This window comes from Lissotriton vulgaris, chromosome 6 (assembly GCF_964263255.1).
Source record: "Lissotriton vulgaris chromosome 6, aLisVul1.2, whole genome shotgun sequence".
NCBI lineage: Eukaryota > Metazoa > Chordata > Amphibia > Caudata > Salamandridae > Lissotriton > Lissotriton vulgaris.
In genome coordinates this window covers 1,630,762,941-1,630,784,377 of record NC_141694.1, presented here as the reverse complement: position 1 = coordinate 1,630,784,377, position 21,437 = coordinate 1,630,762,941, and the positions used below count along the sequence as shown (strand labels likewise).

General features: G+C 43.7%; 1 protein-coding gene across 1 annotated transcript in view; it reads left to right on the top strand.

Moving 5' to 3' along the window:
- Window positions 1–21,437, top strand: part of PLEKHH2 (pleckstrin homology, MyTH4 and FERM domain containing H2) — a 572,539-nt gene that overhangs the window by 209,308 nt on the left and 341,794 nt on the right. Inside the window, exon 8 of the mRNA XM_086927801.1 lies at window positions 3,406–4,382. Within this exon, the coding sequence (XP_086783927.1) occupies window positions 3,406–4,382 (977 nt within the window). The remainder of the gene's footprint in view (window positions 1–3,405; window positions 4,383–21,437) is intronic.

Here is a 21,437-nt window from a genome sequence, read left to right as displayed (position 1 = left end):
GCAGAATAGTTATGCATCCCTGACCTCTCACATACTTCCTGCTCAGCCGAGAGGTGCCCAGCTAGGCCTGCCAAGACAGTATTTTGCCTACAGTTATCTGCTCTGCTCCACAGAAACACATTCCTGTCTAATGAAAGGGGTAAACATATTCCGCCTGCAGAAGATAGGGCCTAGCCTTTCTGTCTCCATTCAAGTGATTTACAGCACCCGAGCCCATAGAAGGCCCATGGCCCCATGCAATGCACGAAGAAATATATGCACACACTAGCATTTAGTGATGAGCAGCCTTTGCTCGAGCGACCTTTAAGTCAGATAATACATCCTCCAAACACAAGATATCAGATAATGCCAGAGGTGCAGGTCGTTCTGACATCCAAGACTCCTCTACTAGCACGAAAAGTCAGCTCCCCCCAGCTTCCCCCAGTTACACGTCAATTCCGCGTCATGACCAATTTGCGCGCACAAGTAGGGTAAAGGTTCCTGCTGACCATGCAGACCCCCTCCATGTATCCACCCATCTATGACACACCTATGACACATCAAGTGAACACCCACGTGCACGCCCTCTTTCACGCCCATGTGCTCTTATCTCTTTCACTTGCTCCGCCTGGAGCGCTCCGCCTTCTCTATCCAAGTCAATGTATGTTTTAACTATATATATGTGTTCTGTGAATAAAGATTCAGATGACGATCCTTCCTGATCCCTAGTGGTGATGGAACCCGATTCTCCCTTAACTCGAGTTACTGAATTAAAGCCCTTCTGAATCGGACACCACAGACTCTGCCTCTCATTATATGCATGATCCTTATTAATTTATAGAAATTCTGACAGGGTAATTAATTTATTTACCACAAGCAGGTGCCTAGAATGTCTCTGAACCTGTGCCCCCTAGTACGTAGCTCAATTGCGCTGCAGCACCGGTCCCTTAGGGATCCCACGTACCATCTGCGGAATGATCTTCCGCTGGCCGTCTGTCTCGGCCGCCGAACTCCACTCCTCCCCCCGCGGACCAAATAACTCATCCACCTCACCTCGTTCACACTGCAAGTGTTGCTGCTTTAGTTTATGTCGATTCCACTGCACTGTGCACATCAGCCGCTCAATTTTCTGCTCAGAATTGCGCTCCGGCACTGTGTGTCTATGACGCTCTCACCGCAAGCCGCTGGCTGATATGGCGTCAGCAGCGGTTCGCGCCCCTCTCCCTGACTCAGTGCGGCTCCATCCAAATTTTTGCCCTACAATTCCATCGACCAGCCCGCCACGGGCAGCCATCTTAGAGGGCCCTGTGGGTGACGGAGGCAGGTTTTGCGACTGGTTCACGCTGCTAGTAAAGCGCGCGGCTGGCCGGGCTCGCTCCAGCACACATGTCTCATCCCAGCTCCGGGCCCGATCTCCGTGACACAGTTCTCACCACTGCTGTTCTACACTGTAATTTTGGGCGAGAGTGTTGTCAAGCTGCTCAGCAACACCTCTGGTTGTAGTTTTCAATTTATGAATCCCAGTTTAGTCTTTATTTGGACGGATTCCTGGCGGATTTTGCGCTTGGCCGGCAGAGCCGACAGATTAGGCGGCCATCTTGCTGCTCGGCTCGGCCACACCCCCCTGTAGGAGAACCTCAACAAAGAAAATAGCGCGCACACTCTAAATAAAAAGTACCTTGCAACAACCGAAGTAAAGGGGCCAGTCACCATGGGAGGTGACAAATGAAGAGAAGGCGGTACTAAGGAGGGACTAACAAGCCTATCATCGAATCATAAGCCAGCATTTAGGACGGACAGTGATGCAAGCCAATTGCAAATATAGGCAGAAAGTGGGCGGAGCTTCTATTCACCTACTCCTCTGCAATAAGCCTTGCAGAGCAGAGTATACACTCTGGCTCTAGGCTCGACCTAAAAACTGATATTGATCCAAAAATATTTACAAATCACAATTATTCCATCACACATATCCACACTATCCAACTTATTCTGTTACTGCAGGTGATCTTTCTTGTGTCCCAGGTGGAAAAGGGATTGGAGTGATAAGTGTTAATGACTGATTTTGTTAGAACACCCTCATCCTTGTCCAGCAGCTCCAAGGGCTACAACTCTTCCATGAGCACCAGTCACAATCTTGCTCTGAAACTGGTCTTCAACTCCATTGCCCTGTTTGGGGCAAAGGATAGACTTAGGGCCTGATTTTGACTTTGACAGTGTGACAGTGGCCTGTCATGCTAACACCTGCACCCTGCTGCCACAATTCCAAAGCCGCACTGACACCACCTGCTAGATTAGGAGCTTTCTCCTGGTCTGGCGGGCAGTGCTTTGGGGGACACAGGATGACCCTTAGAAAGGCTCCACAATAGGAATGCTAAAGCACACCATGTGCCCCCCTGCATGCATCCTTGAGGCCCTTAGTTTCCTCACTGCCACAGTTTTTAGGGAAGGTTTACTGCCATGAAAACTGAGGCGGTGATGAAATGCTTAATATGTTTGCCGGTGCCACAGTGGCACTACCTGAATATTGTGGGCCTCATACCACTGCAAGACCGCCAGGCATTGCAAATCCTTGGTGGTAGCAGTGGACCCATGGTGGTCTGACCGTGATGCCCGCTCTGCCACCATGACTACGGCGAGCCATCGGACCCTTAGTCTGTTGGATGAAAGTGATTTGTATAGGTAACATGCAAAATCCTTTGTCTACTGTGGTCTAGTGTCTCTACTGCATCACATGGGTGGTAGCATCTGGAATTGTTTCACTGGCAAACCCTGTCAAGGTTCCACTGGTGCTCCATGGAGAAACTGAAAAAGACACTGGTCAGTTCAATATATCCTTTCATGATAGACATGTGGCACTGACAAAACTGGTGCTCTCTTGTACCCATTTGCCCCCTGTAGGTCTGTGTGCTTAAAGCAATTCCTGGTAAGGTGGCCAACATAGCAGACTTTGGACATTTCATTCCTACCAGGACTACTAACATTCATGACATTGCCTTCTTCAAGGCTATATATGTTACTGATGTTTTATGCAGCTCACCATTAAAAAATAACATACTTCAGTGCATAAGATGTGGCATATTCCTTATTGAAAATAGAAGCTTATGGTGAGATGTTAATGTCCCTGCAGACCAATAAAATGCATTCTAGCTAACATTGATTTTGAATTGGATATCTTTAGGCATGCAATATGATTAAGTACATTGACATTATGCCAGCAGTTTCTTAAATAGTATGTTATTGTCTATATATTGTACACTACGTGATCACGTATTGAATTATATACTGTAATTAATTGTTAGGATTAGCTGCAGTTAGTATGAAGGATTAATGATATTTCAGACTTTCTTTAACTAGGAATGTGATGTATTTTTTATGTTACGCCTATTTATTTTCCGATCCCTCAATGATCTGTATTCTGTTCTACAGGAAAAGAACTCAGAGAAAGGTCAGTGGGCTGTCATGTACAGGAACACAGCAAAGATCAGAGCCTGGTGAACCGGAATTCTGTTGCAAATGACCACACTAGGAAAGGGAAGACTAGTTATGCTGTCATAGACATGGATGACAGTATATCAAAGAGCTCTTCCATCAATACAAACAACTGGAGCTCTGATGAGGATGACGGGCAGAAAACGCAGGCCAAACCCAGGTGTTCCTCTACACTTTCAAGCCACACTTCTGAAGAAGGCAGCGGGTTCTGCAGAATGGGAAGTGAAATGTACCTGACTGCATCTGATGACAGTAGTTCCTTCTATGAAGAAGATGGCTTTGAGGGTCGGAGGCCAGAAGACAGACTGCTCTCTTCTTGGGTGCAGGGATCCCAGAGGAAACCAAGAAGCCATCTACCTAGGAAATGCCTATCAGAGTGCTTAAGTAAAGAGCGGGATCTTGACAGCTCTTCCGATGAACTGAGTAGGAAATTCCAATCTCAGAGACTTGATTATTCATCTTCATCCAGTGAAGCCAACATCCCAAGCCCAGGTTTGGCCCTAAAGCACCCATCAGCGTCATCAGCATGGGGCACAAAGTTTTCAACACCACTGCATTCAGCATCACGGCTTCCTCCTCCAAAGCTGCAGACTCCAAATGCATTCAATGGAAGTTTTGCTTTAACAAAGAAGCACTTAAGTCAACCACAATTGAGTAGTGACCGGATGTTCGGGAGGAACAGAAATGCTATAAGCATGATCCGCCCCTTCAGATTACAGGAGACGGATATAGATCTAGTGGATGGGCCACACATGGACATAATAGAGAAAATGGAGACGGCTTACGATGATGGAACTTTTTTTCATGAGTCTACCAAAAATGAGAGGGCTTCTGAGCAGGTCACTGGTGAAGTAACAGGGAAGACAATGACCAACAAACCTCCAACACCACCCCTGCATCGCTTCCCATCCTGGGTAAATACCATACTTTCATTCTCTCAGGGTCTTTTCAACGAGGCTAGAAAGGAACAATACAAGGATGTTCCCCCCAAAATGTGTAATATTATACTGTAGAAAATATTTCATGTAAGTAAAAAGTGGCCCAAAATGTTTCTTTTTCCATGTGTTGCATATTTGGATAATATGTTAGTTCTACATGTATTCTTCTTAAAAATCCAAATGTTTGTCTTAAATGGCTGCATTGAGATAGACCCCTTTTTAATTTCCTTAAGGCTTTTTACTTTTCCAATAGTCTCTCGCAATGAAAGTATGCCACATTCCTCCTAATCCCCAAAATCGAATATAAACGTAATACAAGGGAAGTCAAGGAAAACAAATGCAAGAGTTGTGGAATATTTTTGAAAATCACTTTTTCTTTGGCATATTTGCACTATATAATATGTACAAGCATTCACTACAGAAGAGTGCAAAAACCTGGTCAAGTCGTTGCAGTATCTGCCGGCTGACAGATGTCGGTTGAGTCTGATCATTAACAAGACTTTCGACAGAAAGACATAATCAATACCTATGTAATGTTACAGCAATTATATTTATCTCTTTTATGACATTTTCTATAGTGTCCAATCTTATGGTATGGTCACTTCAGCGCACATTTTACATGGCTGTAAAAGCAAATAAAGAATAGTGACTGAACTAGTGTAAGCGTTGATGTAGCATAATGATCAGGGGCCATATTACACTAAGTGGCTCAGGGGCGTCTGCCAACTTTGCACGTGCCAAGGAACTTTGGTATTACAGTAGGGGCTGCAGGCACTTGTGCCGCCCCTTCTGTAATACCGATAGTGCTGGCTCACATAAAACGCCAGCCATATCTTCAGGTGGCATTCTCTCATTTGCATGGGGTCGGCCCCATACAAATGAGGGAATCCCTTTGCCTCTGCACCCATGCTGTATTACAGACGTGGACGCAGTGGCAAAGAAGCTCTCTGGAGGTGCACTGACAGTGCGCCACCTAAAAGGTGGCACACTGTTAGTGCGCCTCCTGAGAGCAGCCCTCTGGAGGGGGAAAAAGTGGGTTCCATGGACGCCCAGACATAATATCTAAGAGCAGTGTTCTAACCTGGATTTAACCCACTGGGGTAAGAGACTCTCAGTACAGCAGCACCCACTTGGGGTTGATATTACATGGAACCACAAGTACCAGGAGGCAATGCTGACTCTGCTGCTGTCGACAATAAAAGGGTGACAACTCCTTTTAGCGTTGAGAGAACGAGGGGGCTATTGTTGCCTGAGGATAAGGACAGCAGGAGCAGTGTTCTAAACTGGATTCAACCCACTGGGGTAAGAGACTCTCAATAGAGGAGCACCTACTTGGGGTTTATATTACGTGGAACCACAGGTACCAGGAGGTAATTCTGCCAACGCCCACCGGGGCGGGACTTGGATAATATTTATCAGATGTTCCACATCATGGCTGTTGTTTCTTTGCTGCAAACCTGTGAACAAGGACTCTAGGATGTCTGGAACGCATTGGGCATGGCATTTTAGATATAAGTTAAGGTGGTATGTTGACTCTGCTGCTGTCAACAATAAAAGGGTGAACAAAGCAAAACCAAAGGGGATGATGGACGGAGTGTTGAACATTGCAAGCACTCACCCCCAGTCAACTGATCTGGGTTTAATCCATCACCACTCTTTAGCTCACTCCGCCACCCCTGTTCAGACAAGGCCATATGCAAATCAGTCTGACCCTGTGCCTCATGGGAACAGTCCAGCCCGAACTGCCAAGCCATGTCTTCTCTGGACCGAAAACAAGCATCCTGGGACCAGTTTCTGGCTAATCAGCCGTCATCAGCCAGGCTAGCTTGAATACAGTGGCAAAGTGAGAAAGGGACCCACTTCTGGGCATACACTGCCAACTTAGGGCAAACAAAGCAAAACCAAAGGGGATGATGGACGGAGTGTTGAACATTGCTAGCACTCACCCCCAGTCAACTGATCTGGGTTTAATCCATCATCATTCTTTAGCTCACTCCGCCACCCCAGTTCAGACATGGCCATATGCAAATCAGTCTGACCCTATGCCTCATGCTCTGCAGCACCCGTAATCATGAGCATTGAAAGAACGAGTGGGCCAATATTGCCTGAGGATAAGGGCAGCAGTAGCAGTGTTCTAACCTGGATTTAACCCACTGGGGTAAACGACTCTCAATACAGCAGCACCCACTTGGGGTTAATATTACGTGGAACCACAAGTACCAGGAGACTATTCTCCCAACGCCCACAGGGGTGGGACTTGGACAGTATTTATCAGGTGTTCCACATCATGGCTGTTGTGGACTTATGGATGTCCGAAACGCTTCGGGCATGGCAGTCTTGATAGCTATTTTCTGTTATGGTTAGATCAGAATTTCCAATGAAAAAGCATTTTTCGTTTCCTGACTAACTTTGGTGCTGTTCAACAAAACTGTTCAACATTTTCCAAAACCAAAGTTCATCCGATTTGGGTTTGGCATGGTATGTTTGGTGTATATCTGCCAAGGGGAGAAAAAGGGGTCAGAAAAGTGACTTTTCCAGTTTTACCCCCAAAAAACTCTTTGCTCTCCTCTACAGAAAAAAATATCTGAAAGGCATTACACCAAACTTGGCATGACGGTAGAACTTTACTAAAGGAAGTGCCTTTGCGTGATATTGTGTAAATCCATTTAGTAGTTTTTGAGAAACTTGTTCAGGATGGGCTTACCAGGTTTAGAATTTTAGACATATCTAGACCCTTAGTCCATAGAAAGTCCATGACCTTGATTTGTGGAACTTCTGTGGTCTCAAATAAAAATGAAAGAAAAGAGAATGAATGAGGGAGCTTTTTGGCCAGTTCTTCATTTCGGTTCTATGGATCCAAAACTATGTTCGCAACCCAAAGACCTCTGATTAGCTGGCTGCAACATAGAGACATACAATGCAGCCGCAATTACAGAACTTCGCAACACAGTCCAAAAGTCACAATTTTTTTTTTAAGTAGACGAAAGGTGGCAGAGGGAGCATTCTCTGCTTTCCTGACTCTGGTGTGTGGCCCCTTATGTACCCCTCCTAAGTGAAAATAAAAAAAAAATGACAATTTTTTTTCATGACTTTGCCGAACCTGAGGCAGGATACGTCGACCTCAGCATTGTTCAAGGATTCGGAAGTTCTGCCTTGAGGTCCGCAAACCCTTGTCACGGGAACCACGTTGAACCTCGCAGTACCAGGTTCATGAGCCCTCAGGAAGTCGAACAAGGGCTCTTGACCCAGTATGGGCTTGTGAACACAAACTGGGGTCCAGAAAATCCCAAAACATAAAACAAAAAAGGAGGTCTGACTTTGCATAGCCAACAAAGGTCATGTGCAGGTATACACAACTTGTAGTGGATTGGGCACCAGGCCTGGCCAGAGGTCAGGCAATGTTGCTAACTCCCACTGCGCATGGCTGATCAACGGTTGGATGCAGAGGGGGCTGGCTGCATGTGGATGGTTGGGTCTTAGGCCAGACCCAAAGAACAGCAATAGCTGTGCACGGCTAAAGGCCATGAACAACTAGGGTGGCTGCCTGTGGAGGGTATGGGCTGTGTGGGCTACCGTAATTGGCTTTGGATGGAGGCTCACAGCAAGTCCCTGCTGCACACGGCTAAAGGCCACATGGAGTGGGGGTCGTTGGATGTACAAATAGGGGAATCTCCTGCCCACAGTGGTTTGGACAGAGTCTGGCGGTAGGTATACTTTCATGAAAGCCGGATCTTGTATATGATCAAAAAAGTTTTAAAAACAGTGAAAAACAAGGTTAAAGTGAACTATAGTTATATAGCTGAACATGTGTTTAGAAATCTCACAAATGTATATAAAAACACATTTTGAAGTACAGTTATCCGTTATTAATCGCTCAATCCATAATTCGCTCAACAGCCATGCAAACCATACCACCAATTTCAATGCTTAGAACCTCACAATAGTTATTGCAGAAAGTAACAAAACCTTAAAAGCACAACATAAATAAATAATAACACACACTCAAACTAAAAAATAATGCTATATCCCTAGTCGTGTCTTTCATAGTGTTAAGGGAAATATTATATGTAATTCTATGTCGAAGATCATTTACAATATTTGAAATTCCACCTGTCATTTCAGGGGTGATATCAGGAGCACTACATTCTTTGCGTGAGTAATGGGTTGCATTTCTTTCAAGCCAGTTTCCCTGAAGATTTTACACAGAATATTATAAAGTTATATCCAAAAGTGAACACTCAGATTGTTACATCTCAGCAACAAGAGAAAGACGTTTTTCCTCAAGTTTTTCCTCTTCTGTGTTATACTCACAATTACAACAGAGTGATTTTTAGGTCTTTTGTGACAGTCTATCTGTCTGCATGGCCTATTATTACCAATTCTTTAAAACAATATGGAGTGGATTTTGGCTTCTCCTAGGAGAGTATTGCTCTCTCACCTCATGCTAATAGCTGACTGATGTATTATTCTGCCTCCCATGAATGTTTGTGTGGCAGTGCACAATGGACTGTTTTACATCTCAAAGGTAGACAGAATCAACACATTAAAATCTTAGTCCCATAAATGCTTTGTCTAAAGAAAGCAATTGTTTTATGTTCTTCTATACAGCAAGCTTTTTTAAATATTCTAGTCAGGTCTCATAATGGAAGCCAGCCTTATTGGCTTTGGGAGTGGGTTTAAATTGTTTAAAACCTCTACAATAGGGGTAGCTTCGTCTAGCATTTTTTAACGCTGTTTCAGACGAATAAGTGATAACCAGGGCTCAAGTCAGGGTACCACGCGGGTGGACGGCGTCCCCCCACTTCTTTTACAGGGTGGACGCTGTCCCCCCTGCTAAACAGCTGGACTTCACTCTTTGGCCTCTCTGGGACGAGATCGGAGCTCACAGCACGCTGCTCACCTTCGCTTTTGAGCTTTTCTGACAGAGACAGGGGCAGCTCAGTCTGACGCTGCACTGTGTCTTCGGTAGATGCCTCCCTGCAAGGAACCCGCGACCCTCCGCCCGCCTGCACCTCCTCTGTGCCCGTCATCCCATTGCTCGCTTGTACAAGGCCCCCTCACTGTATACCAGAACAGCGCCCTCTCCTTGTTGGAGCTCCTTGTCGCCTCCTGCACAGACCTTCCTCACCCCTTCACTCGCTTCTACAAGCCCCCTCACTGTATCCCAGCCCAGGGCACATGTGCCAATCACCCCCAGCACCCGCCCCTTGCTCCTTTTGTGAAATCACTTCCTGTTGTGACGTCACTTCCGTTGACAGTGTCCCTCACTTCTTTTTTTAGGACTTGTGCCCTGGTGGTAACATTGCAAAGTGAAGTTGATGATTTGAAATTTCTTTATTACAATCTTCTGACCCACAACTGTAGGGCATATTAACAAGGGCCAGCGATAATTATCGCTGGCCGCACATAGCGGTATAAATATTATCGCCGTCTATCGCTGAAAATTATCGCCATGATAATGCTATATTAACAATACATAGCGCCATGGCGATAATATTTCAGCGATAGCTGTGTTTACCATGGAACATCGCTGGTTTTCCAGCGATGTTCCATGAAACACAGCGATAACATTGCTGATACGACCCTGTGGTCGTATCAGCATAATCCACCTACCATTATTAGTATGCCTTAGTCGGGAATTTAACAGATGTTAAATTCCAGTGTTAAGGCTGAGGTAGCGCGATTTTTGTTATCGCTACACTTCCTTGTTAATATTGCGAACCTACCGTCGCAATATTTTCATGTGTTGTTTTCACAGCCACGCCTTCTTTGCATCTCATTAGCGATGCAAGGCGAGGCTGTGAAAAAACGGGCTCTACATAAAAGAAACATGCGCTAGCGTGTCCTTGATGATATTGTGATATAAATATCGATGCTAATCACCCGACAACGGACGCTAAATCGGTGAAAATTATATCGCCAGCCCTTGCTAATATGCCCCTGTATTCTCTGAGCGATCAGCTCAAATGACCATCCTAGAATTGCCTGATACTGAAGAACGCCCTAGAACATGATATAGTGACATTTCATAACAGGTTGAATTCAATAAGTAATACACTGTAAAAGATTGAACAATTAAAACAACAGTGACACATACATACTAAAAGACAAAAAATATGAAATATTGCATACAACACCACCTTCCCCTTATGAAACAAAAGTAGAGTAGTGTGCGTGTTTAGAAAGTAACATAATCCATACATTTAGGCGGTACACACGTAAGTTTACCAATGCTGTTGGGAGAAACAGTTTGTTCAGAAATTGACAGTCGTGATGTAGAACACAGGCTTTACATACTCACTGGGTTGCTGTTATTGACTGCTACATCACTCCCAGTAGTCCAGTCATAATTACTGTGTAGTTCTGAGCAACTGTTCCTTGCCATAACATGAGATGACCCTAATGTCACGCGGGTCTTTGCATTAATATTCAACCCTCCTTTCTCTACCACCTTAATCACTTTAAGAGGAACAGATTATTTAGACTCCCCTTGAATTACTTTCATTGTTTTTTTTAATAATAATCAAGTCAGCAGGCCTCAAATTCACATTTGTAACATTCTTAATGGCATCAAATAGTTTTTTATTAGCTCTCTTGTTTTTCTTGCACTTTAAAAAAATTCACACTCACAAAACATTCATCCATTCACTCTTTGTTCCAAGCAGCCTTCAATCTAGGTACAGGCTGGCTACCTCTTAATAACAAAAGGGTGACACACGTGTAGTGAGTGCTATGTGGTGTAGTAATATAACACCAAACATTTGCCTGTATAAATGATAAAACACATAATCTGTTGAATATGACAGATTGAATACCTTCTTTAATTATGCAATTAGCTCTCTCCACTAAATCATTTGAAGATGGGCTATACAATGCCACTCTCAGATACTTCACACTATGTCCCCTCAGAAAAACCTCTTAAGCCATTGTCCATAACAATTACTTTCTGCACATCATGTCTGAAAATATTCTCTTCAAAAATTAATTGACGCAAGCTTTGTCTACTCTCTTAACAAAACAGAAATGCAACCACTTTGAATAATAATTTATTGCTACATTAAAATATTTAAAATCGTCGCAAAGTATGTGGGCCAGCAAAAATGAAAAACCATGATTTTCCCATGCACTATCTGGCCAAGGAACTGAATGCAAAGGTTTCTCTACCGTTCTCCGACAATTGTCTGATAGAAGAGACACTTTACAAATATCAATACATTGACCATCTAAACCTGACCATAAATAATATTGCTTAGTCTTGCGAATGGTGGCTGAAATATCCACATGCCACTCACATACTACTTCGGTTACTTTATGACATAGTTTCTTAGGTGGAACTAATACATTCTGACAAATGATCCTATAATTAACTTGTAAGTTTTCAAAACAGAACTTAATCCTGGCCCATGGTCATCCTTTAATAATATATTCCTTGATTTGCCTCTCATCAGTATCACAGTATTATCCTCCTTGTAATTCTCATACCAGGCTGCCTCTCAAATAGTGAAATCTAATTTTTGAATGGCTTCAATTACAGCACAACATATTCATCATCATCATTATCATCAATGTGTTTAACACTTATATTGCTTTTCGAACTGTGTCATAGGGCCGAAAAAAAATCTGTTTTTTTCCAAATATTGCTTTTTTTTCTTTGAGCTGGACAAGACACACTAATCCCCATGTGAAATTTAGAACCACATCTAAAACAGTTTCCTACTAATATTTTTCCTTGATTCCTACTGATACTGACTTTTTTCTTTATGAGTTACAACACAAACATCCTCTTCAGACACTTCACTCTCATTACACACAGGACAAGGTCCTTACTATCTTTTGTGAACAGTTTTCTAGACAGTATTGAATGCTCAATGCTTTTTTGCAATGTCTATGACCTCATTCAAAAAAGCATTTTTGAAGCTCAGTAATTATTTCTGGATCTTCCTTACAGAGCAGCTAAAAACAAATTGGCCATGTAGGTAAGTATCTAAACGTCTTGCAAAATCAGAGGTTGCAGCCAAGATTTTCATAACTGCTAAAACTGTTGCAGGAAATTCTACCTATTATAAACTTTCTGTTAAGTGTCACGCAAATGATTGACTAGTAGAGTTGTGCACCATACTGCATGAAATGTACATGCGTCAATTGCGACCAAGTAATTCTTAAACATTCTTAACTATTTTTTCCAGTACATAGGTTTTTCCTGGGAATTGTTAAACAGATGGTGGTTGTGTAATTGAATTGAATTAAGTTCTTATATAGCGCAGCTGCCACCCTAAGTGTATCCTGGTGCTCAGACTTAAATGGACCAACCCCAAACACAGACCGGGATAACAGCGGGGATAGGGCTAAGGATTAATCCTAGGAAAGAGCCAGGTTTTCAGGCTCTTTCTGAACCCGGCCAGAGAATTGGCTTGTCTGATATTCTGGGGCAGCTCGATCCAAAGGTGAGCGGCTGCCACGCTGAAAGCCTTCCCCCCCATCCTGGAGCGCCTAAATCTGGTGGTTGTCAGCAAATGTGCGCTGGAGGAGCGGAGCTGTCTTTTGGGGTTGTTCCAGGTGAACTTTTCTTGCAATGGAACAGGGCCCAAGTCATGTGCTGCTCTGTATGCAATGCAAAGTGATTTAAAATGGACCCTCTCCTTAATAGGCAACCAGTGAAGGTCTCTCAGAGCCAACGTTGTAGAGGACCTACGTTGCCTGTTTAACACCATCTTTGCCGCCATAGACTGGACTCTCTGCAACCCCTGGAAAATATATTGTGGTGCTCCTAAATACAGGGAGTAGCAGTAGTGCAGCCTACTCAGCACTATGTTCCTCACTACCAGAGAACGCAAGTCTTTTGGGAGTAGCGGGAGGATTTGTCGTAGCATGCGCATTCAGGAAAGGCACCCGCTAGCAGTTTTGTTGGCCTGCGACTCCATTTGGAGGTTACCATCCATCAAAACTCCCAAATTCCGCACAGTTTTAACTGGAACCAAAGGCTCCTCCTCTGGAGTGAGCCTAAACTCCAGAGGTAGATGTTGGGACAGTCTGGCCGTGGGGCAGTATAACACCTCCGTTTTCCCTCCGTTGAATTGTAGAGAGTTTGTCCTAAGCCAACCAGCAGTCTGACACATACACTCCTGGAACGTATCCATGGATATGGCTTGCTTCCCCTTTAGAGAAAACACCAGTTGAGTGTCGTCAGCATAATTGACCAAGTCAATACCAAAGGATTTTATGATGGAGAATAGGAGCTGTAAGTAGATATTAAAAAGAATGGGGCTGATCGCAGAGCCCTGCGGTACCCCGTGATACACTAAAGACTTACTAGAGGAGAAAGGTGTCATGGTCACCATCTGTTGTCTACCTGATAGGTAGGACCGTAGCCATTGAAAGGCCCGCCCAGACACCCCTATCCTCTCCAGCCTCTCCACCAGTATTGCGTGGCTCACCGTATCGAATGCGGCTGACATGTCAAGTAGTACTAGAATGGTATCATTCCCATTGTCAGCACGCATCCGTTGATTGTCTAATACGGTAGCGAGAGCAGTCTCGGTACCATGACCTGGGCGAAACCCAAATTGGTCCCTGTCCAGCAGGTGGTTATCTTCCAGGTAGCGAGAGAGACTTTTACTAACTGCTTTTTCCAGGATTTTAATTGGATAAGGCAGGAGGGAAATAGGTCTGAAATTCGCTGGTGTCTTAGGGTCTAGCGAGGGTTTTTTCAGCAGAGGTGTCACTACTGCCTGCTTCCATGCCTCTGGAACTAGCCCTACTTCCAAGGATTGGCTGCATTTCTGTTGCAGCCAGGGAAAGGTTTTTGGCCGATAGTTTTCCAGAATGTATGTGGAAGAGGGTCAAGTGGGGAGCCAGAGGACACACTATTAGCCAGAGTGATAAAGGAGTCATCCGTAAGGACCAAAAATTTGTCACCCGGACCACTTCATCCGGCCTCTGGTTCAAGTTGTCCTGGTCACTGGTATTATTAGGCTGTAGGTCTCTGACAATTTTAGCAATTTTGTCTTTAAAATGAACCGCAATCTCCTCACATAATTCTTTCGAAGCAGCTACCTTATTGATCGTACAGGTTGGGCAGGAGAGGTCCTTAAAGATTTTAAATAGAGCATTGGTGCTGTTAGGAGCTTGTAGGATAGAGTTGGCATAGAAGTCTGATTTAGACTTAACAATAGCCTCCTTGTATTTAGCCAGAACTGATTTCAAATCTTTCTTATCTGGGTCTGAATAGGTTTTTCTCCATTTTCTCTCGGCTTTCTTGCATATCAAACGCAGTGATTTCAGTTCCTCATTGTACCATGGGGCAGAGGCTCTCTTCTTATTTTTAAGGCTTTTTACGTGGATTATTGGATCCAGAATGCTGGCTATGTGATTACAGAATATTTGGTAATTCTCCTCTACAGAGATACAAGGGGAAAAAAGGTTAGCTTTCGTAAAGATCTGCGAGGTCTTGTTTTTTCCTAATTTGGCCCATTCACTTCCTCTTCTATATGTCACCGGACAGTCATCATTATTCACAGAGCTGAGAACCTTGATGTTAAAGTGGACTAGGTAGTGGTCAGTCCAATTTTGTGGCAATATGTCTATCACCCCTGTCTCAGTCTGTGTAGCAAACAGAAGGTCTAGAATGTGCCCCCCTTGATGAGTGGGTTGCTGAACCAGTTGGTGTAGATTAAGGTTCAGGCAGGTGTTCCTCAGATCTCTCAAATGACTGCTCAGACTTCTGTTGTCCCATAAATTAAAGTCTCCCATTATAACCATTCTAGAGTGGGTTATGGTCAAGTTAGTAATAGTATCCGAGAGTGCTCGGAAGTCGGTGTCTTGCCCTGGAGGTCTGTAACAGATCATTCCAGTAAGTAACCTGCCTTTAGTCTCCTGCAGTGAGAACCCCAGAATTTCAATTCCTTTTACCTCATCTACCTCTAGCGGTGCAAAGTTCCATTTCTCCTTAAAGATTACCCCAACCCCTCCTCCCCTTCCCACTGACCTGGGTTTATGAAAGGCTTGTACTGGTAAAGGTCTAGATTGGACTATATCCAGTTTGATTTGGGGGTATGATTCTTATTCGTCTCGGCCCAGATTTGTAAAGAGTCCAGCAGCCCACCTGTAAAGTACTTTGCTTCATTATCAATTAGAGCTACCATGTGATAGATCCAGGGAGACTTTTTAACACCCGTCTTGAAGATTGGGACAAGTATTGAGCCACTCCATGAGTGGGGGATGCAGTTATTTTCCAATATGAATGAATAAAGTGGGAACTAGTTGGATAGCTCAGAATGCTGGATCCTCCCTATATAGAGCCGGTGGAATTCCAACTGGGCCTGGTGCCCCATCCCTGCGTCCCTTAGCAATTTGTTTTTGGATTAGAGCCTCAGAGATGAGGCACTTGGAGGTAGCCTCATTGTGGCTCTGTTGAGACTTCCGGGACACTGCTGGCCACTGAGCCTTCCTCCTGCGCATGGAATTGATCTGGTAGTAATTGAATATTGAAGTGTTCGTGTAAGAAGTGGTTCCACGCTGGCTCCGAGATACTGGAAGAAGCCACCTTAGGGAAGGAGCCCTCTGGTTGTAATATTTGTAGCATATTGTGACTTTCGCAAAGCAATATTTACATCTTCATCCGTTCAAGCTTTAGTTTTGTCTACAATTGCACATTTTGATCATTATACCTTTTTATATGTATACATGTATCTATCTATCTAGCGTTCTATCTTTCTATCTATCGATAGACAGATAGATAGATAAACTTATGAGGCAACTTTTGTGGAACATGCAAACTGGGATTTGATACCATTTACTTATGTTGCAAAGGTTTAGCCGAATCATGCAATAAAGTATTTTCTTACTTCTAGAGTTGAGGTGGTTAAAGATATAAATATTGCTGTAGTCAAACCTTAATTAATTTCAACACGGTCTCATGAATCAAATGCTGCAGCTTTGGTCCCTATTATTTGTTCTCATTTTGACACATCAAAATGTCTACCACTCTCACTTGAACACAGTGGCGCAACCTCATAGAAGAGTTTAAGACACTCAAGCGTCCCTACATCACTATACGCAATAGATGTGAACCATTGCCTACTGAAGTGTACACACAGAACGGTGAGTAGAGCAGATCCACATTCTGTTGTAGTGAGATAATGTTGAAAGACACAGCCCAACAGTAAGTGCAAACTTGACTCCAAATATAGTCTGGACCCGTGTACCTGTCCTATAAAAGGCATTCCAACTGAACGCTTTGCTGGTACATCCATTCAAAATGCTTCACACGAATTGTACTCTGTAACTTCAACTTGCCTAAGGTAAGCATTTGTCTCCTGTACGCAGTCTCCTTAGTTCCTCCCCAGTTCTGTTGGTGGACTAAAACATATCTTATATGCATCACCAATATGTTGAGTGCTCTATTGAACAAATAAGTGATCACAGAAAGTTTATTGTTCAACGTTACTTAATTAGAAGCATCCAAGTGCCTGACCCGCAACTGCATTTTCTGAGTTGTGATATTGAATGGCTAATCTAAATATAATTGTAATTCGATAACTCCCTATGACATGACATAATAGGTTAAACACAGCAATTATATAAAAGATATTTAACAATTTAAACACTGGTAACACATGAATATTAAAAGAACAGAATATATGAAATAATACATATAACAGCCCCCTGATCAACCAATTGGGAAGTAGCAAGGTGCTGCTGTTGTATTGTATTGTATTATATTGTTTACAGTATTTGTAGATCGCAACAATCACCCAGCGGGTATCTTGGCGCTAAAGTACATGAATCCTCATTGAGCAGTGGGGAAAGAACATTGTAGACTTTTATGGCAGTTCCAGCCTGCCAGGCTCGGAAAAAGCCATGTAAGATCTTAAACCAGCATGGCAGTTCCAGCCTATCAGGCTCTGGGAAACAGCCATGTTTTGTTCTTCTTCCTAAACTGTAGAGGATCCTGCAGCTGTCTAAGTTCTAAAGGAAGGTTGTTCCAGAGCTTGGTAGCGGGGATATATGATGTTACCACGCGCGCGTTACAACGACCTACCATTACAACGCGGTTGTAACAACGCAAGTCGTTACAACGACTTGCGTTGGGGGGGCGCAAATTTAAAACATTTAATTTACTATTCCAACACCAGTCCCCGTGGATAGTAGGGAAGGTGTTGGGATAGTAAATTAAATGATTTACTATCCTCGAGCGCCCCTCAGCGCAATTCGTTGTAACAACTTTCGTTGTTACAACCGTGTGGTAATGGTAGGTCGTGGTAACGCGCGCGTTGTAAACGTTGCATACCTGTTAGCGGCCGAGCTGAATGCCCTGCCTCCTGACCTGGCTCATCGGATTTTTGGAACTTTCACCAAACAGGCGGTGGCAGAGCGAAGGCACCTTGTTGGAGTGTACCATGCAAATGTCTCTTGAAGAGGTGTAGGCCCAAGGCCATGAAGAGCTTTAAAGATCAAACACAGAGACTTAAACTGGACTCTCTGCATTTTAGGCAACCAGTGAAGCTCTGCAAGGGCCAGTGAACCTGACGAGCGTCGCTGTTTCATCAGTGCCAGATTGGCCGCCACGTTGTGGACTCTTTGGAGTCGCTCAATAAAAAATTAGGAGCCTCCACCAGTAGAGCATTACAGTAATCAAGTCTACTGAGGATGATGCTACCAACAACCAATGCTCTTGCCGTCTGTGACAGCAGCAGAAGGATCTTCTTAGTGCTCTAATCAGAGAAAAACAGTTCCCCACCACCTTGTTTACATGCGTTTACATGGCTAAATTCATGTCAAACATCACTCCCAGATTCCGTACTGCTTTAACCGGAACCAAATTGGACGTATTAGGAGAGGGCCAAAAATTGTACGGAAAAGGGGAAGGAATCCTCGCCACAGTGCAGTATAATACATCAGTCTTGTCTGAGTTAAATTGAAGTGAGTTGGTTCTTAACCAATGGGCGGTGTCCTGCATGCAGTCGTGAAAAGTTGCCAGAGAAATTGACTGATTGCCCTCCAGAGAGAAGAGAAGTTGGGTGTCATCGGCATAATTCACCACTTTCACACCATGCGCCTTTATGATTCCAATCAAGGGTCTCATATAGATATTAAAAAGAATAGGGCTTATCGCCGAACCCTGAGGAACGCCATGGTGGATATTGGAGAATTTAGACTGATACGGCGGGAGGGAGATCGCCTGACATCTGTCGGATAAGTAAGAGCGAAACCACTCTAGGGCCGTCCCTGACACCCCCAACTTCTTCCAACCTGGTCAGCAGAATGCAATGGTTGACCGTATCAAAAGTGGCAGACAGGTCAAGCAATATAAGAATGCCTGATTGTCCCCTGTCTGCCCGCATTCGGAGATTGTCTAACACGGTCACCAGAGCAATCTCAGTTCCATTGCCAGGTCGGAAGCTGAACTGAATGTCATTCAGCCTGGAATTAGATTCCAGGAACTGCGCCAAGGTATTACTGACCTGCCGTTCAATGATTTTAATCTGGTAAGGTAGGAGTGAGATTGGTCTAAAACTGCCAGCGCAGGACGGGACAAGTGTCATTATTTTCAAAAGTGGAGTAACCACAGCCCGTTTCCAGCCTGCTGGCACTAAGCCAGAGGTTAAGGAGCTGTTACAGATCAGACGCAAGATAGGAAAAAGCTCTGGGCCCAGCTCCTTCCAGATTTTATGGGGCAAGGGGTCTAAAGGGAACCCTGAGGACACACTCATGGCAGTTCTGTTAAAAATCTCCTCCGAGAGTGGCTCAAAGTGGCTTAACGAGGTCAAGCGACCTAACTCTGACCTTTTATCCTGCCCTAAATCTCGTGACTCCTTGGTTTCATCAATAAGATTTCCTTTCATGGGAGGATTATTCCTATTCAGTCCATCAATGATGTTATTTATTTTATCCATGAAGAAAGTCGCCAGACTATTACACAGCGCTTGAGTTGGCAGAATTTTGGACTGTGTACAATCTGGGACCGTCATGTCTTTCACTATTTTAAAAATTGTTCTAGAATTGTTTTTTGAGTTTAGGATAATATCAGCAAAGTATTCAGATTTGGCCAGATAAATTCCCTTCCTATATTCAACTATTGCAGCCTTCCAGGATGCTTTGTCCTCATCTGAATAGAACTTCCTCCATTTACGCTCAGCCTGTCTACAGGTCACTTTTAAAGATTTAAGATGGTCATTGTACTAGCAGGCTGACGGCCTGCCAGTCTTTTTGCAGTTTTTTATAGGGGCAATCTGATCAAGTTGGCTCTGAATCTGATCACAAAAGTCCATATAATTATCTTCCGCCTTTCTATCATTATCAAAGTCATTTTCAAAGGACTTCTCTACCTGTAACCATACCACCAATTGGAAATTACTGTGCTGTTGACTATTGTGTATCTTCAGCGCCCCTCCACCTCTTTCTAGCGCTAGGGCACTATTCATTATTTCATTGTTTTATTTTATGAAACTTTAATCTGTGGTTGAACCACGCAAATCACTGTGACACCATCTTGTTTTGCACAAATTATGAGCATTTATAATCTAAACTTCTTGTAACATCATGGTATCGTCCTGTTGTGCATTCCTTGACTGCAAATTTCAGTAGAAATCACACAATCAGTTCAAAGGTCACCTGCCTTTTGAATTGGGCCTAAGACTTTCTGCACCACTCTTCTGATGTCTTATTCCATTGGGTCAGCTTCTAATATGACTTCAGCCTCAGGATAAACCAAAAAACTGATCTCTTTAGTTATTCATGAAGTTTCAGTTGCAGCTGATCTGCAGCTAGGCAACTTTCTTTCTTGCGAGTATTACTTTACATAAGATGACAGGTATACCTCACCAGGTTAGAATGTTAAGGTAAGGTCCAAGTATTTAGGACTATGATAAAGAACATGGACAAGTAAGTCAAAACTTGATCAGGGCCGATTCCTCCGCTAAATCGGGGGCGCTTCGCCCCACTGTTCTCAGAACAGTGAAAAAATGAAAAATAACATTGTTATTATCATTTTATTTTTCTTTGCTACTGGGCTAGGTTAGGGTGAGTAGGGTCCCAGGGGGATGAGTGGTGGGCACACTCTTAAGTGTGCATGACGGTTTGGTCGGCCATCTGGAGCCGGCCAAACAGTCATGCGCACTTTGCATGTTCCCCACAGGCTTCCACTGCTTGTCTGATCGCCAAAACATGGTGCTCAGACCAATCACAATGCTGAATTGCAGCCGTGTGATTGGCTTTGGGGAACCTTTATGCTTCCAGGACTTATTGGAAGAGGCTTCATTGTTACCTCCATAGTCAATCCAGACTTCTTACTCTCCCCTCTTGGGCTTTGCTGTCCACCATTTGGCACTATCCTCCTCAGGTTTCTGAGCTACAGCATAGCACCTGTATTCCAACTTCACTCTCACTGTGTTTATCACCAGTGGAACCCCCACACCCTTAGACAGATTCAGCATTTGTAGTCTGCCAAATGTCTGGTGTGACAGCCGCGCTCATTGCCAGACTGTGCTGTAGTAGAAAAGTGAACTACTTTACAAATCTTTTACTTCAAAACCCAATCAGCAGCCCTGGCAACAGAGCCAGTATTGGCATTCTGCACCTTGGAATAAACCTCCTCTGGTTCTCGCTGGAATAGACAGTCTTTTTTCCATCTTCACGACTTTCCTATGGCAAACTTTCTTCTGTGTTTAGCACGCATATGTACTATATGACTTCATTGTATAAAGGCTACTTCCTTTACATCACTTGAAGATGAAATGTAGTGAAAATCATTTGAGCTAAACAGAAGTTCTAATACATTCATTTATTTTAGGGAAAACTCAAAGCCAACATGAATAGAGCTTTAGAGGAGCAAGTGAGCCCTCAGTACTATAAAAGGTTAGTTTAGTCAAAATCCAAAGGAGTCTGTAGAAAGTCATCCGCCATGGACACATTTATCTTAGTATCTCACAGGTAGAGATTAAATGAACATGAATCATAAATGGCAGAAGTCCAGATGTCAATGGTTCTAACTCAATTTCTATATTGGTGACTAATATATTTGATTAAAAAGTT